We start from the raw sequence: 18,783 nt of genomic DNA, 5'->3' as shown, positions 1-18,783 counted from the left end.
AATAAAGGTCGGGGTAAATTTTGTGATTCTATGTTGATAATACTGTGGTTGAAAGAAGATGTTATTCAGTTAATGATTCAGTCATACCGGAGTAAAACAGAACTCCCAGTGCCCCCAATAGGAGTCGGACCCACGACCTTCTAGTTAGTAATTCGGATGCTCTATACCACCGAGCAGCGCTTAACCACAATCAGTGTCGAAATTAGATGACACATCATGTTTGAAGAGTCCTATCAATGTGAAGAATAACACTCCTGTTGATAACACATGCACCCTAAATCATTGACAAGGCCTCCCTCTCCCATTCAGTGTTGCCTCTATGTAGTTAGAGGTTCATGGCATCACAAAGCAACATCATATTGTTTGGGGGGGAGGGGAAAAATTTTGTCGCCGATTGTAGGCCCATGGTGACGACCTTCCTGCACACTGCTATAATAAGGATGTGTTGTAGGTCTATGGTGACAAACTTGCTGCACGCTGCTAGTATAGGAATGTCGATATGTGATGCTTTTGCGCAACGATGATGTAAATGCATTTATTTAGTTATTTACTCCTATTCACTTTCAAAGCCGATTATGAGTGAAACTTCGATAGACAACTCAATAGCTGGGACTGAATATTACTTACAGTCGTTACCTCTTTACGCTCATTAACCTTTAGACCCCTACGAGTGACGAGCATCTAATTTCTCTTGACAATATCATTCGCCGAATCGCACAGTAGTGTCACGAGAACAAAGGAAATGATCACAAACTAAAGAGGCTTTTGATTGCTAAACAGATTCTCCTTGTTAGCAGCGTGGGAAATATATAGAAAGCAGTGTACAGAATAAGCATACGGGTAAAGGGTGAAGGAATTTGTGGTTTCATCCTCTTTGAAATATTCGGTTGATTATGTACAATATGAGAGATTGAATATTGTCTAACTCCTTTAAGATTTAGACAATATTCAATCTAATTCCCTTTCAGCGCTTTCATCCCAAGTCAGTAAGCTTGACAAATGGCCTTTACCGAAAACCGATCACCTTCAATAAAAGTGTTAAAGTTTCTTGTCGCACCATCAATTTCTCTGAAATGTTTTTAAACTAATGGCCTGGACAGTTGTTCCCGTTGTAACACGGTTGTTATATTGCCATGGGTTTGGTCTCAGTGCTATTCTCTGCAGGTTAGAGGAAAACACGCTTTAAATGCCCGGCGGTACTTTGATACCCTCCAAGCGTAGACAAAGGGATTCGCCGCAGACGTTAGAAAGAGAAGTCCTGCAAATATGACTTCCAGCTTCTTAAATGTTGAGGACTGCGCACATGGCTGGCAGAAGTAGCGAAGATGAACAACTATAAACTCGGGTAACACAGTGCCGTAAAACAAAGTCAATACCAAAAAAGTTGTCACTGCCATGCGTCTTTGGTTATCCCAAACTTGCTTATTTGTCATCCCGACGTTTCGTAAGTGTCGTTTTCTCTTCATTAGGACACGGGAAACGTTGAAGTAAATGACTGTTAGCAATACTGCAGGAACCGAGACGTGAGTGTGAGTGTAGAGAATTATGACAATTTTTTCTGGAATGCTTGTCAACTGAAGAGAGGATAAGATAAAGCCGACTGCCCACATGAAGGCGATAGCAATCTTGTATTTCGACTTTGTAATCATCCATGTGTATGTAAAAGTGTGTGCTACGACAAAGTAGCGATCAAACGACAACGTTACTATTGTCCCACTTCTTACGAACAACAAAAAAATCAGAACAAAGCGAACAACAAGATCTAGTTTGGCAGGAATCAGCCAACTCTGGTATTGGTATAGAGCTAATACTGAAGCGAGATTCCCTGCTAGCAATCCAATAACAAGATCAGAAACACAGAGATTTGTGATGAGCATATGCGCAGGTTTATCGAGTAAGCGACGGCTTTCCTTAAATGTTGTCACCAGCAAGACCGTGTTTCCCACTGTTGTTATTAAAGAAAGCGCAAAACCGGCAACTGTAAGCCCCAGGAACAGTTTAGAATCACTGATTATCCGGGAATCGTTCGTCAAATATACCTCATCTTGTAGTTTTGAAGATACTGATTGCTCCATCGTAGAAAGAGAGTCTGAATTTTCAGGGGAAGTCAACTGTTTCTTATCCTGAAAAGTCAGTGACGTCAGAAAACATTAAAACATCCTGTTTCTAAAAATCTGTAAATAACCGCTTACGGCTTGTCACGTTTACAAACTTTTCCCGTAATCTTCCAATATCCTGCGTGGGTTATTATGCCGATAAACCGATAGAAAAAGAGATCTATTCGATTAAGCAACCAAAATAGGCGTGGTTATATATTATTAACCACATTGCAGCTTGGTTGTTTCTAGGTAACCAAATGCGAAATAAGTTGCATTCTTTTTTTTTTTAATAAGATTTGTTTGTGTAGGATGATGTTCGGGCTGAGATTAACCAAGATTTTCAGAACATACTAAGAACATACTTAGGCTGAGAGTCAGTCAAGTCCGTCTTTATTTCGCTCATTTTTTGCGAGAAGAGTAAATAAAGGTAAAAAAAATGTAAAACTGTGGTCTAGCAGGACAATTAACTCAAATACTTAGAGACATGTTTTAACGTTAACAATGCGTTTTCGAAAAAAGTTGTGGTTAGTCATCGTGGTGAATAACAACAAAAGCTAAGTTTTCCGTTTGTCTCACGATGAAGTCACTTTAATGCGTTTTCTTATTACGTACATTGAAGAATAACCGAGATTGTACTCGAACTTAATTTATCTAGTGATATATTATGCCACACAACTTTCAGATCATGTGAAGAACATTTTCAGGCTTAAATTGCAAAAAAATAAGAACATTCAGACTCAGCTTAAAAATTATTCTTAGTGCGAAATTGATTATTTGTAAATAATTTTTTTGCCACATGACAGTTATTTGTACGACAGACAGACACTTTAATTTTAAGGCTCAGAATGGCTCTTTTAAGTGCTTGAAAGCAACCTGCCCCGAGCACAAAGTGATATAAAATCAATATTACATAAAAGTTGCACGAAATTTATATTTGCTCTTAAAAAAAATTAATATTTCGGACATAAATTTAATGTTTTGGCAGTATCTAATCATCTGGAAAAACTATCAAAAACAATGTAACCTCGTTCATAACCAAAATGCGAATTTCGTCATTCGTAAATAAATATTTTTGCCAGGTGACAGTCCTTTGTCAGACAGTTGGACAATTTAATTTAATTTTAAGGCTCAGGATGGTTCTTTCAAGTGCCGGAAATCAATATTACATAAAAGTTTCGGGAAATTATGTCAGAACACATAAAATTTAAAATGTCAGACATAATAATAATGTTTATGCAATATCTCATCGTCTGAAACAATTCTAAAAACCAATACAACCTTGGCAATATCAAGATCCCTAAATAACCTCCATACCAAATTACCGAGTCCCTTAAATAATAAATACTCAAAACATAAATGTGGATATCGGTTAAGTGGCCAAAATGCAATATGGTACCTATTGACCAAGAGGAGAGCCGGAGGGGAAAATATTTGGCTCGAAGTCATGACAAAGGGTCCGGGCGAGCGCAGAGAGGTGCATATGTCATGAGCCAGAGCCTAGTGCTTTCCCGTTCAGCCCGACCAAACTCAGTCAATGAGCATTTTATCATAATTATGACCTCTTAGTGCTGAAACTTTCCACAATTTTGTTTCAACTAAATAGGACCCGATAGACGGGCACACGTGGGATCACAAAATAAAAGACTCTACCATAAAAACTTTCCCTTATTTTTCGAGTCGGAACATGAAACTAATTTTGGTTACTTAGATAAAACCAAACCATAATGTGGTTTTTTTACTTAACCACGCTTGTTTTACCTACATACATGTAACCACTCTAAATAATAAGGAGACATTTGGTAGCCCATATAACAATGTTTTAAATGAGAATTTGCAACCACAGCAAGACCCAGAGGCGGTCAACGCAAGAGAATTATGTTCAAAGAATGATCGCTTTGAGCAAGAACCGTTAGAAGTTTTTGTGTGAAACAGTGCAAAGTCTTCATATGTCAGAAACGTTGAGAATGCAGTCATTGCCATCACTAAATGGTGAATATAGCTGAGCAATTGGCAATATCCCTAATAACAATCATACGCCTTATGAAAACAGCATTTAGGCTCGGTGTGGGGATTGAAGAATTTTTTTGGGACTCAGATCTTTTTGGTTTTACAATACCTAAAAGCCGAAGGTTATATTTACACGCATTCATTCATATTTATTCGAACTTGTCTATGAAAAAAATCTGAAATGGGAGTTACAAGATTATACAGATAAAGAAAACTTTCCCGAAAAAGTGACACTGAGTGAAAAAGATTCACAATTGAATCATCTAGCTAACAACTAGCTCATTTCACCATCCACTCCGAAAAACGCGCCAGCTATTCCGAATGCTTATGGCTAAATTTTCAGCATGGAAGCATGACGTTGATGACTCTTAGTGTTGCCAACTTTGTATCTTAGTGCGGTTACTCAAAATCTTTTAGACAACCCTGATTAGTAGTACTGGACAGGCTTGGAAGCTAACTAGTTACGTAATTTCCTATCGTCTTTGCACCATTTGCCCTGGTCTCAAACCCAGACTTTTCACGACGAAGTGGTTTAGGTACAGTTACACGGTAAAATCTGGGTACGAGATTACCCTTGCCCCACCTTCGCCCCTCCTTCATACACACCTATCTCTATTAAGAATAATACATGTGGCCACGTGACGAAGTCCACGCAATTCTGCACTTAGATTCAGGAATTAACATGGACGCCGGAGTAGCGGGCAAAAGAAAACACTTCGATTTAGACGAAGATACTACCAATCGAAAGGTGAATTTTTTTGTCATATCACGAACGTTCATTCCTAGTTTGTGGTATCGAGTTACCCTTGGTTGTTCCATACAAACAGAGAGAAAAGATGATCATATATTGTATTTGTCGATCGTACGTGCTTCGTTGTGCTTCGTTGTAGTCCATTGTTTTGATTGTTATGTACATCTACTACAGGTTTTTTTCGCTTTTTTTTGTTGTTTTCGCAGAAGCATCTAGCTGAGGATGACGAAAAGAAACACACTTCGATAGTGTTTTCATTAAAAGAAGAGATTGGGTCGCTGGCCCGAGCTCTCAAACTTTTTGAGGTACTGCATTCATTTACCTGTATTTAGAATACTGCTTGGAGGTGCTTTAGGCGTTATTTTTTGGAGAGTGGGTGATCTAACGATTCGTTTAAAGTCAAATCCTCTGTTATTCAGTTTCTGTAAGTATAATTTCCAATCAGCATTTTCTGATGAAATTTCCGAGACGAAAGTGTTGTTAGAACGGGCCCAAGTTACTCGTAAAGTTAATGCGGTCTTTTTTTTTTTTTATCTGATGCAATCATTACTAAGAGCCTCTAAATGAAACCTTGTTCGCTGTGCTTTTCGAGTGAACCTTCATCATTGCTATCACATTTCCAGATCCAAGAATTTACATTCTACCCAAAGAAAAGTACACCAAAACTGCTCTCCAAACTTAATAAACATCTCACCTCAGCGTGTTTCATCGAGATATGAATCCCGCGGGAAGTTGAGAGAGTATCAAAGATGGCAAAGAGTTGCTCAAGGCGTAGTCGAGAGCAACTCTAGCTTCTTGAGTGCTCTCCAAATTATCAATGTGCTTCTTAATTCGATGATTGCACAGCTTGTGTCTGAACTAATTGTTTCTCAACACTTTCTACGCAGCTGTTAGGATGTTGTTTTCTCAAATATCAACATTCTTGAGGAACAAAGTGTTCTGTAAATCTGGGGAAAAAAGCTGTAACGAAACAAGAACAATTAAATAACTCTTAACCAAAGAAAGAAGTTATAGTTTTAGTCAGAATCTCTCTCTCGGAAATCAAGAAAGAATCATTATGCAAATTTGCCGGATTTATCGGATAACCGTGTAGCATTGTGTGAAAAGACTGAAAGCTGCAAGATTTTTGTGATTAACTGATGTGTTTTCAACTTGTGAATATGCTGAAATTTTTGCATATACAGGTATTTTTTTATTAACCTTTCAATGAGAGAAAACTGTTTAAAAGGCATGTGAAATTGTATGGTCAAGGGCAGATATAGGGGTGTACAAGAGGTTGGAAGGATAAAACTTCTCTACTTGGCTTTTTCTTTGGTCTTTTTTAAAAATTTTTGTAATGAACCAAAATTCTCAGAACATTGTTTCTTCAGAAGCATTCATGTACAGTTACAAAAACTTCCAGAATGATGTGAGCCATTTATAACTACATAAATAAACCTGTAGAAAGGAAAAGGCTGTTTGTGTTCCTGCCTAGAATTCTCCAAGGATATTTATCACACCAGTAGATTTATAGAATCACCCGCCAACTACATTAACATTTGAATTGAAAGGGTTCAAAAATTGAGTTGCACATAGCTTCATTTCGTTATCAGTAGTTAAGAAAAATTATATGGCTGACATGATTTAGCTGTTAATTAAAGGTGGCTTTACTTAGCTGAAAAATATCAACTTGACTTGGGTTCAAACTGACTATGCTCAGTTTACGTTGCAATGTTAGTATGTTTAATGGTCACTAGAGATATTATTGATTGGTAAAAATGTTCTCTTTTATTGTCCACAGGATCACAAGGTGAACATGTCACACATTGAGTCAAGGCCATCAAAGCGTTCCAAGTCAGAATATGATTTCATTGTGGATTGTGAAGAACTTCAAGGGGCAAAGCTTGAAAAGTTTATGGATGCCTTGAAGGGTCATGCTTTGTCAATCATGCTTCATTCAGAGGAAGGAGGAGGTATTTGCCAGTTACATATAAATAATTGACCATTTAATTGTAGATTTTCTATGCAAATTTGAATTTATTTTTCTTATTAAAATTATCTTGTTCATTACCTTTCTCTACCCTGCTCATTACTCTTAGTCTCCAAAAAACTGGGCATAATGAGAACAAAGGTAATATTAATCTGTGCATTGTCTTTCAGACAGCACAGCATGGTTAAGTGATCCCATACCATCAATCCCTATAATATTCTGACATGTAATGTTCCTTTTTTGGCACATTTGTAACAATCACTTTTACTTCGCCTTTTCTTTTCGGCCAGAAATTTGTTTTGGGCAGTATATTTCAAAGTAAAGGCAAACTGATAGTTTTAAAACTTGCAGACAACACATATAACATGTTATCTCACTGATATTTCTGCTGTAATTCCCCCAGACAGTGTTTGGCATCAGGTGCTAGAAAGCTAATGTACCTGAAAGTCCAAGTAGGGTCACTTTTATTGTTCGATTTCTTGACACAATTACATGAGATGCTTTTCCTTGAAATTAAGATTCCTGATACCTGGGAAACCAGTCTCCCTTAGAAAGAAATTGATAATCATCTCAAGAAAAGACCGCAGATGGAGGTAGCCTAACCCTTTCCTACAAGGGAAAGCATTCTTGCCAAGGGTTAGGGTTACCACAACATGTTTCTTTTGATTAATGGGACGTGGCAATGATTTTCCCTTGGGTAGGCTAGAATAATTTGTTTATAAACATTTAAGTTCTTTTTGCGCAATTCAAACTTGCGTTTGATGTGCTGTGAAGGGTATATTACAAGCCTACAAACCATACTTGGGCAATGACTTTTTACTACTTTCCTTATTTCTCGCACCTTGTATAATAAATGCTATAACTTGATGATGTCTTTTTATTGTGAACATTTCTCATGATCATTCCCTCTTTAGTTGAAAAAACACACAATGAACATGAGCACCTGCACAATATATGCAGTTGTAATTGCACTTAGAAAAATTCGGGTTAGTGTGAACTATCATTGTCTTATTATGTTGCATAATTTAAGCTATGATACAATAAACCTTTATTTTATCTTGATAGTAATTAAAGCTAGTAGCTTGTGGGGTTGCGCATAAAATAAAATAACTACAAAGTTAAATAATAAAACTTTTAGACATATAACAAGATATAAAATATCAAATTTAAATATATATAATCAAAATATATGTTAAAGTTACCTAAAGATAAAATTATAAAATTTAAAATTTATGATATTCCAATGCCAATTCCATTTAAATTATTAGTAATATACAAAATCACTCTGCCTATATCTAGTTACTATGGCTTTTAGCCTTTTAGCAAAACTCCTTTTAAGTTCCAGTGTGTGTTGTACCCAGGTGAATCTATCGTCAACTGTCATGCCAAGCAGTTGTGTAGTTGTAACCCACTTGAGAATTGAGTCACCAAGACGCACAGGGGCCAGAGGTCCATGTACAGTTCTTTTGCATATCAGCATAACCTCACTTTTTCTTGGATGGCAGGATAAACAGCTGTTCAAACACCATTTGTAGACCTCATTTCATGCCTTGTTTAAGTGTGTGACTGCCACATCTGCTGTCTCACCAATACAGTAAATCATTGTGTTGTCTGTGTACATATATAACGAACCTGAAACAATAGAAGATGGTAAATTGTTGGTGAATAATGTGAAAAGGGTCAGGCCTAGTACTGAACCCTGTGGAATTCCATTAGGCACTGCTGCTGGATCAGATTGCATCTCGTTCAAGGTTGTAAACTGTTTCCTTTCATTCAAGTAATCTTTCAGCCACTCCAACAGTGATCCAGTGATGCCAAATTGTTATTCCAGCATTTTTACTAATGTTTCATGTGGAACACAGTTGAATGCTTTTTTAAAGTCCACAAATGCTGCTGCTACAATCTTTCTAGAGTCCAACTCTTTTCTCCACATTTGTGTTAGGTGGATTAGTAGGAGTTCAGTTGAGTAACCCCGTCTGTATGCCTTTTGGAGATTAAGTTGTTAAGGATAATGTGTTGTATGATGTTACTGTTAATCTCAGATTCCATGAACAGGATGCACGTTTTACAGCTCTTCTACTACTGAGTGTTTTATTTTTTATTAATTGAACCACACTTACAGTTCTCTTCTACGTTATAAAACTTTCAATCAAACAGTTAATTTTTATCAAAGTGGTATAAACAAAGGTAAAAGGTCGATCAAAGTAACTAATAATAATTGTTATAATGTGCAGATCTTCTAGAACTTCAGTGTAATCAGGACAGAAATGGCTTGTTATAATCAACATTAATTTCAATCAAAAGTATTTGACGTTTGTGTTGCCTTGAGTTTACAAAACATACATGTAGTTGTTCTTTTTAAGTACGTGCAAATCTCATAAACAAAGGTTTTTAATATTTAAATGTCTTTTGCTCATCCAGTATAAAATGATGCACTTTTAATTCAGTTAACCAGCACAAGTAAAAGGCACCTGCACATTGGTCACCTTGTTGGTCATGTTTAGCATTTCTGTTGGTTGTTTGAGTCAAAATTTTTGTGATGACTTCTTTTTTAGCAGCTGATATTTAATTTGCTGATATTTGTTTGATTTTTTTTTTCCACTTACTACTAATCTGTTGGGGTGGTTACATTGCAACTCTTCAGATGATGATAATGGTAAGTGGAAGAGTGACAGTTAATGATTATGAGTTGATTTTAGTGAAACCCACACTGGATGACTGCCACCTTGGCTCTCAAGAATCACCTTGACCTCTTAATTTTTACAAATCGACTGTGCTCTCCAACAATTAACTTTTTTTTTATTAAAAAAAAATTGGATAGGTGGGATTTCTTGACTGCATAATGCTGAATGACACCCAAACTTTGCCTACTTATTATGACAGGAAGTGCCAACAATGAAATACAAATCAATTGATCTTTATAATTGAATAAGAGAATTGGCAAAATATTTATTTGATTTGAGTAGTTGATGTGGAATAGCAGCAATAAAATTAGTGTGTGACATGAAGGTTGAAGACTGAAGGAGTTGTTTAGAACCTGTAACCCTTACAGTTAGTTCAATATTTACATGTTGTACATTTTCAGGCTTATATCTCCATTCTTGATGGAGATATAAGTTAGTTAGTTATAAGCTAAAGTTCAGCTGTAGCATTGCAACGCTTTGTTTCTGTGTCGGCATGAAGATACAAGTTCGTTATGCTTATTTAGTGATGAGAGGTCAGGTTGGTAAATTATCAGGAATTTTTCTTTTAGGCAGAGGTTGCATCTTTTACTGGAGCTGTTGTAGGGAGAGCTAGATGATAAGACATGCCATGAAATAGAATAGTCAATGTTGTCGTTCTTGAGTGTCCAGATGTGTTTGCTAAGTTCGGTGGAGTTTTTGTGCTTGGCGGAATGATGTGGTGTGATTTCTGTGTCTTGTTTTGAAGTCGGTTTCTGTGAGTCCAATGTATGTTTCAGAGGTGTTGTTGTCGTTCCGTGTGACGGTGGCTTGATAAACGACTGAAGATTGAAGGCAGTTACCGTTGAGCGGCAATTGTTCTTTTGTCGGCAGTTGCATGTTTTGTTGGTTCTCGTGCCATCTTTGTTGTTTTTCATGTAAGGTGAGTGAGACAAGTGTAAGATGTGCTTGTTGTGGTTGTCGATGACCTGTTTGGTGTTATTCATACAGCTGTAACTGTTGCGGTTAAATATCTTGCGGAGGCTGTGATCCTAAGGGAAATGTTTGTCGAACTATAATTATATAGGAATAAACTAAGTTTAAAAATTCTAAGATAATATAATGACTCCTAGATCTTCCCTCTGTCTCTTAAGCATGTTCTGTTCATTTAGAGTTACAGAGTTGAGGTTGGGGGGGGGGGGGGGGGGTTGTCAGAGGGTAGCCCCAGATCATCTTCCTATTAGAGGCTCTTTTTGTCCACTAAGCTGACAGGTGGCTCAGGTTGGTGTAATGTACTTCAGAGCCATGTGTAATAACTGCCATTTAGAGAAGTACATGTATAATGAATTATTTATGTTTGATCAAGAAATTGAGGGCAAAAAGTAAATTATTTATTAATTAGCAGTAATGATTCTTCTTACATGTACATGTATTAAAACTTGCTTATTTTTATAACATAGGCATAATAAAAAAGGCTTGAAAAGCAAATTTCAGCATCTACTGTAAATCAAGCTTATTATAACAACCTTCTACTTTCTCATAAATGTAGTGAAGATTGGTCTTTTTTAACTTGTGAATTGCATGCAAGCACAAGAGCGAGTTGTACGTATGATGTGGAAAATGGCAGTTGCTCACTTGCTTGATTGGTCAATACCTGTAAACTTTTTTTTGATTTTAGGCTTTTGAGTGCATTTGATAGTTTTTGGCAAGTAATAAACAAATGAAATGGCAACCTTTGTTGCTAAGAATAGTGGTGGGGTGAAAAAGAAGCCAATGATAATCTTAAAAGAGTTTATTTTTTTTGTTTTAGTTTCAACAAGTGATGCCAGCGACTGGCAGGCGTGCAAGGATTCACACTGAAATAAGAGAACAACCTTTGTTTTTCATAAAATTGTAATTTACAATCCTTGAACTTGAAAACAACCCGAAGATTCATTAAAAATATCACTTACTCTGAAGCGCCCGGAGTTTACAGGTGTTCAAAAGCTTTTTCTACTATGGCGTGAGATTGGGGACAAAATTGATCATTACATTTCATATCGTATGTTTTTTCTGTGTGAAGCAACAAAAGGTGCTGGCGACTGACGAAATTACAGGTTAATAAGAAAATCAAATAACATCTAAACAAATAATTTTGGCTACTGATTTTCAGTGAATTTTTAAAGAACAATTTTCTTTTAAGTTTCAAGACAATTTGAAGATTCAAAATAAATATTACTTACTAAAATGCGAAAGTTATACACCACAAAATTGATAAATAGGCCTGAAATGAAATTCTATCTTGTTCTTGATTATACATAGCCTAGCACATGACCAAAATCTACCCAGGTGGAAATCCAAAATAACGGTGGCAGTCTGGGCTTAGTTATATCACTCAAAACTTGTTCCCATTTGTCTCATTTGATAAAGAGGGAATCATTAATGTTTTCATTAAGACAGTATTGCCTTGATTTTCCAATATTTACAATGATAGACAGTAAATTTCACTTTTCACCCACATTTACTTTCAACCTTTTCTTTTGAACCAGAAACAAAAACAATATATGACTGTTTAAAAAACATGTCCACCCTTGTCAAATGTAATAGAATGATCATTTCAATTGTAATGCCAATCTTATCCCAATGTTACTTTGTTTCTTTGCTACATTAGCAAACACTGAACAACTGCTCATAGTCTAAATATGACAATCAACCACAAAATTCCCTAAACCAGATAACATTAAACATAATCCAAAAAATCATGTTAGGCATCTGTCAATTCACGAGTTTTCTCACAGAGCACTTTGATCTTTTGTCTCTTTCAATGCTAAAAACGGAAGCTTAGCTTTCAGAACCACATGAAAAATGAATTTAAAATCAATTACAGCATTAAATATGAAATCAAGGTCATCCTATGATAAACAGTACAATTTATCAGTAGGAAATTGTCACTTGACCCTCACCACCTATAGCTTCTTTAGAGGGCCCTTGAAAAAGATACCATGATTATAACACATATTATTTTTATTAAAATATTCGTAGATTTGATAATGAATGATCTCTCCCTATCTAGTGCCATGGTTTCCTCGCAAGATTGCAGATTTGGACAAATTTGCAAACAGAGTAATGAGTTATGGAGCAGAGCTTGATGCTGACCATCCAGTAAGAGCACATCTTTTTATTTTACTGTTGTGTTAATTCAAAGAATGTGTAGTAAAATAAACCAGTGATTATGGTTTCTGTTAATTTGTGAAGTTTACCTGGTAGTTGACCTTCATACTAACATCAGCAAAATGTTGTTTAAAATGAACGTTATCAAAATGAGCAAAATGTTATTAAAATGAAAATTATCAGAGTTGTGTAACACTTGTAAAATAAAGATTACTCACCAAGGGTAAGAGACCTGATTATGAGCTGTTTTCTTGTCCTGCCTAGATTAGCATTGTAGCTATTTGCAGGACATGAAGTTTTGTAAACCTTATATTTCTTTCTTTAAATAAAGAGTGAGTGTGCTACATGTATCTAACCCCTGATTTCACCACCTACTCCACCCCTCAGGTGACAGTTCTCTATTGAACCAGAAGTTTTGTTTTAGGAATGAGATTCTACAAATTTATTTTGAATTTCACTGACAATGGGCTTGTTTTTAAGGGCTTCACTGATCCAGTGTACAGGGCTCGCAGAATGGAACTTGCAGATATTGCTATCAACTACAAGCAGTATGTCAAATTTTGATTGTTCCTCAATTAAAATAGTCTGTATACTTGCCATTATTACTAATCAATAATTTTGTATTGATGACAGTGGTCAGCCAATCCCACATGTGAAGTACACAGCTGAAGAGATCAAGACCTGGTAAGAGATTTACATTTATATCTTAGTTAAGATTAAAAACAGATTGCTTTTTTCAATATAATAAATTGTTATTTTTATCATTATCATAATTCTTGCAAAATTGTTATTTTTATTATTACTATGTAATCATTATAATGAATGCTAGGGAAAGGTTTGTGCAGACTCCCCCCAAGAATTGTACAGTGTAGGTTGAACTGAGATAATTTTCCTAGCTCCTCCTCCTCCTCACAGCAGTTTGTAAGAATCTGTTATGAAAAAACCAACTAATCAATTGATCAAAACAAATGTTAAAGTATTCAATGATTTTATCCTAGTATATCAAATAATGTTTTTCTTTTTCATTCTGAATCAATTTTTGAAGGTATCATTCAATTCTTCATACTACTACTCTACTACTCTTTGCAGGGATAAGGTGTTTTCTGAGTTAACAAAGCTGTACCCTACTCATGCATGCCGTGAACATGGTTATGTGTGGCCTCTGTTGGTGCAAAACTGTGGCTATAGGTATGTTTGCTATGTTGCAAAAGAAATTAGTAGAGTTTTTCATAAACAAAGACTTGACTTCACTTTACTGGGTGGAAATGCTGTGTGTAGCTGGCAAGTGAAAAGCATCTAGCTATGGATTAGTGAGGGTGGGTCTTGATTAGTGTTGTTAATAAGGAATACACCCCCTTTGTTTCTAGGAGAGTGATGGCAAGCACCATTAAGGAGCACCATTGACTCACCCTCTAAGCTCTCTTGATACTCACCATGCACTTGCCTCCCTCCCCCTAAAAATGCCAAAAATTATGCGTTTCATTCAGGTATCTGGCTGACAGGTATCTTTCCTGTATACTAATAATGGTTACAAACCCTCTTTTAAGAGAGAAGTGACAACGTAGGAGTTTGAATGTTTGGACTATCATTGATTTAACATACAGTAGATCCCATGTTGAGCACTAACCATATATACCAAGGCGACGTTGCTAACAGCTGATATTACTGTTGTTCAATTTTACCTTAACTTGCTCTCATAGGCTGGGTAACATTCCGCAACAAGATGTGGTGTCAAATTTCTTGAAAGGTAAGTTCATTAGTTCCTTTCTTTGAAAATTTCCTTTTTTTCTCGTAGTCATAGTGAATCGCTCCGTTAAGTTAAGAAACTTTGGAGCACAAATTCTTTTTCAGGTCAAATATTGTCTTAATGTAAAGTCAAGCGTATATGATATGGAGACGTTAGACTAGCTTTTTCACTGACTGTCTGTTAACAAGCTTAAAACGATTAGAATGTGGAATCAACAAGCAAATGGACCAACTTTCTGACAGAAAGTTAGACAGATGGGAATAGATAGGGAAGCCAGAACCTGGAAACTCCATCTTATGTACTTGCCACAGTACGAAGCATCTCTTTAATAACCCCGTGGAACTTCACTTTTATTTTTCAATAATTCGTGTTTACTTTGAATTCCAACTCTTAGAATGCTCTGGCTTCAGTCTTCGCCCAGTTGCTGGCCTGATCTCCTCACGTGACTTCCTTGCTGGACTTGCCTTCCGAGTCTTCCATGCTACTCAGTATATCAGACATGGTTCCAACCCTTTGTACACCCCTGAGCCGGACATTATTCATGAGCTCATTGGTCATGTCCCACTTTTCGCTGATTCTGATTTTGCTCAGTTTAGTCAGGTGATATATTGCTACATGTACAGATATTAATGGTGATTTCTTCACCGCATAAAGTGAATATACCATGTAAACTTTTCACGTATCAAGATAGCAATGTCGTCATGGTATTGGATATATCCTTTGGTTTTTTGCCCTTAATGATGGGCTTCGTCTGTGCCAACATCAATAAATTTCAGGGGCTTTTTTGTGACGGGATAAACAGAATATCATTCAAATAACCTGCTTTAGTTTATATCTGAGATTGAAATAGCTTTGGCGCTAACTGAGTGTACGTGAAGGTGTCCAGTGTCTTCGCGGTACTACTGAATGGTTTTAAACCTCTTTGATCTTACTGATTTTCTCCTGCAGGAGATTGGGTTGGCATCTTTAGGGGCCCCAGATGAATGGATCGAAAAATTGGCAACGGTAAGGAATACACAGGCTGTATTTACGGTTCTAATTTTTTGATAACATACACATTTTTGTGACATACTTATGACGTCATGAGGTTGCCAATCTGCCTTGTGGGTGCTTTAAAAATGGCTTGTGTTTGTGTAACATAATCATTTCAAGGAAAAAGTTTTTTTCTAATTTTCTCATGAGTGAGTGGTTTAAAGCAATAAACGGCTATTAAAATACAGGTCTGGAATGATCTGCTTCTTTGTCTTTGTTACGTGATTTCAGGAAATTTAAGAATTTGAAGATGCCAAAAAAGATAAACAACTTTGTGTTTGGGAAAAGTGAATGAGATCAATAGTTCTTAACAATTCACAGTTTTTTCTTCTTCTTGAATGAATACTTAGGTACATTTTCGAACTGGCAGGTGTCAAAACATCATTGCGTTGAATTGATCTTGTTCTTTGCTTGCAGCTCTATTGGTTCACAATTGAGTTTGGACTCTGTAAACAAGACGAAGAAGTCAAGGCTTATGGAGCCGGACTGTTGTCTTCCTTTGGAGAACTTCAGGTTAGCCCATAGCCTCTTTTTTCAGCTGCAAAGTTAGTTCTATTTGGCTCTACAACAACCGTTTACGAACTCTTTAATGAGTGTCTGTAAACAATGAGTGTAAGGCGCTTATTTCCTTCCTCTCGTGTGCCCCCTCTGTCGTCTCGCAATTCGGTCAGTGGGATTTTCAACATCCAGTTATTGTCTGGATTGCTTTCCCAGCAAAAAAGCACAGAGATTTAAACATTTGGGATACCATTGGTTTGCTGTTTTACACGTCGTGATTGGCCAAGAAATCTGGCACCACCTTTTCAATCAATTAGATGCAGTCTTGGCCAGGTCACTCACATTTTCACATGCGAGAAGCCAGCTCCGTCTGTCTGCTCCGAGCCCTCACTAGATCATTTTTATATTTGTCTGTGTTTTGATTGGTCATCGTGATAAGTTCTGTTTTGCTCTACTGATACCCAATCCAAAAGTGCTCTAAGCGTTATTTTAAAGGAGCCAGCTCTCTCGAATTTCCTCATTCAAGATAGCTAGTTTCTTAAGAATAATGGTTCATATGTGTCATGTGATGGTTTGGTGTTCCAGAGAATATCCTACATCTCGCGATAGGTATCAAGATATTTTAGCGGATTTACCTTTCAACGGGGAAACTCTATTGGGAAAAAGGTTGTTGGTTAGTATACGGTTTATCTTTAAACGGGGATTTTCACCCATGTAAGAAATCGAGAATCAGAGCTGAACCAAAACAAGAGAGCTTCTTCGTTGTTTCCTTTTTTTAAAAAATTGATTTTAAATTGGAAATGCGTCTGTTTTTTTCCTTTTTAGTATTGTCTGACAGATGAGCCAGAGAAGAGGCCGTTTGAGCCTGAGAAGATGGTGGTTCAGAGCTATCCTATCACCAAATATCAACCGTTATACTTTGTCGCCGACAGTTTCCAGAGTGCAAAGGAAAAAGTCAGGTAGGATTTTTTATTTCGATCCTTACCTTTTACTTGACATTTTCACTCCCTCTGCTCCAATCACCCAACCTCTTCCTGCGCATCCGGGTGCATCTCGGTGTGAGCCATGGAAAATAGGCTTGAAAAAAGTTTTTAAAAAAAGCGGCTTGTCAAGAAATGGGTGTAACTGGCTTCGGGCCCCGTCAATTTTATTATCAGCTGGAATGTGACTACAAGTAGCATCAGTTCATTTTGGCCAAAGATTGAACTTTCTTTGAACTAACCTTTGTACAAAGAGTGAAATATAGATTGTTTGGGTCACGCAGCTGTAGTTCTTTATTTTCATGTAATTATTTTTTAAACTTAACAGTAAGAGAAAGGTAACGCTACTGTGTTTTTCTAGGTGAAGAGAGAAAGTGGCATTTTGAAACTTTTTACATGGTCATGACATAAATCCCATGTTGCATCAATTGCAGTTTTCAGCAACTGCGCACCTACCCCTCCCCTAAACCAACATTATCCTTAACTTGTTATCGGTTGACTGTTGTTAGGTTAGGGGAGGGGTAAGTGAGCAGTTGCTCAGGTATTGACATTTATCCGTCATGTTTGCAGGGAGTTTGCTGCTAAAGTTCCCAGACCCTTCTCTGTCCGTTACAATCCGTACACGCAGTCTGTGGAAGTATTGGACTCGAAGGACCAGATAATGAAATTGGCCAATGACATCAAAGGTGACGTCGCCACTCTGCAGGAAGCTCTCGGCAAATACGAATAAACGGAAGACTTGTTACTGAGAAGTCTGAGGCAAGCAAAATGCACATTTTGAAAGTTTTTCAGACTTTTCTTGTCTTAAAGTATAAAGTGTTTGCGTTGACAAACTCAACAGAAATACGTGTTTGGAACAATGTTAGTGTAGCTTAGGAATGTGCTGTCGCTGTGGTTAACATTTTTGGGTGTAAAATTATCTTTTGCAACCCATTTTATATTGCATATACTATTAATAGTCTGTTATTTAAAGAGGACCAAATATTCTACACGCTAATCTATTATTAAACAGACCAAGTATCAGGCATGCGGATATATTTATGGTGTCAACACAAAATAAAATTTGCCCCTCACTTTTAAGTCTTTGTTTCCTTGTTTTTTCGTTTTTCTGTTTGTTTGCTCCTTTTTTTTTTTTTTTTCATTTGTTCTCCATATTCCTTTGTTCATCTGGCTTAACTCCGTTCCTAGTCGATTAACAACAACAAAAGGAGACTTGCTGAACTCGGTGCTGCAATCCTTTGGCATGAGATGTCATTTCCTTGCAGGCTTATTCCCCGCATTTATTTTAAAGTTGCAAGCAGTCAGAGGTACATGTGACTAAGATCTTGCAAGGATGCAACATTATGTTAGCTTTTTCTCAATGACCCTGGTCTGAACGCGTACCACTGGAACGTTGTAGAGACATTTTCAACTGAGTATCGAGAGTGATCAGGCATTGCATTGGCTTTCTTTCACTATGTGATTGTTCCTGAAATCTCGCGCCAGCTATTCCCTGAACCAATCAAATGCAAGACTTTAACCAATCGCAACTAAATCAGTCGCTTTTTCCCGCGCTCCAGGCAGTTTGCTAGATTTTGCCTTGAGTTTTCGTAAGCTCCTTATGATCGGCAGTTGGTATTACTTTGGCTTTAGTTTTACGACCCTCAATCGTACAGCCCTCTATCGATGGTCTAGCAAGCTGAACATAACTGAGCAGTAAAAGCTAACTAGGATGAATGATTAGCATTTTGCTAATCACCCTAGGGCTCGATCCTAGACCCAGATTATAAGGACTCGGAGAACTAAAATTACCAAACTCCTCCCCTAACTGACGAACTAGTATACCTCGCCACTCGGTTGAAAGATTGTGAATGAGGAGTTCGATAGCTGGATCTGAGAGATGTCTTACAC

At 36.9% G+C, this 18,783-nt stretch overlaps 2 protein-coding genes across 2 annotated transcripts; one reads left to right on the top strand and one right to left on the bottom strand.

Moving 5' to 3' along the window:
- Positions 1-77: 77 nt before the first annotated feature.
- On the bottom strand, positions 78-2,111 carry LOC131788714 (adrenocorticotropic hormone receptor-like). Its single transcript, XM_059105798.2, has one exon. The coding sequence runs from the start codon at positions 2,073-2,075 to the stop codon at positions 1,152-1,154; it is 924 nt and encodes a 307-aa protein (XP_058961781.2). The 5' UTR covers positions 2,076-2,111; the 3' UTR covers positions 78-1,151.
- A 2,633-nt stretch (positions 2,112-4,744) lies between these two features.
- On the top strand, positions 4,745-17,969 carry LOC131788740 (phenylalanine-4-hydroxylase-like). Its single transcript, XM_059105825.2, has 13 exons — positions 4,745-4,854; positions 5,064-5,162; positions 6,638-6,809; positions 12,539-12,627; positions 13,117-13,184; positions 13,270-13,320; positions 13,726-13,824; positions 14,337-14,383; positions 14,778-14,983; positions 15,332-15,388; positions 15,833-15,928; positions 16,739-16,872; positions 17,464-17,969. The coding sequence occupies exons 1-13, from the start codon at positions 4,789-4,791 to the stop codon at positions 17,621-17,623; spliced, it is 1,344 nt and encodes a 447-aa protein (XP_058961808.2). The 5' UTR covers positions 4,745-4,788; the 3' UTR covers positions 17,624-17,969.
- Positions 17,970-18,783: the final 814 nt, after the last annotated feature.

Source organism: Pocillopora verrucosa, chromosome 1, assembly GCF_036669915.1.
Source record: "Pocillopora verrucosa isolate sample1 chromosome 1, ASM3666991v2, whole genome shotgun sequence".
In the NCBI taxonomy this organism is placed as follows: Eukaryota; Metazoa; Cnidaria; class Anthozoa; order Scleractinia; family Pocilloporidae; genus Pocillopora; species Pocillopora verrucosa.
Note: the sequence above shows the minus strand (reverse complement) of the source record. Positions and strands in the feature narration are given on the sequence as shown.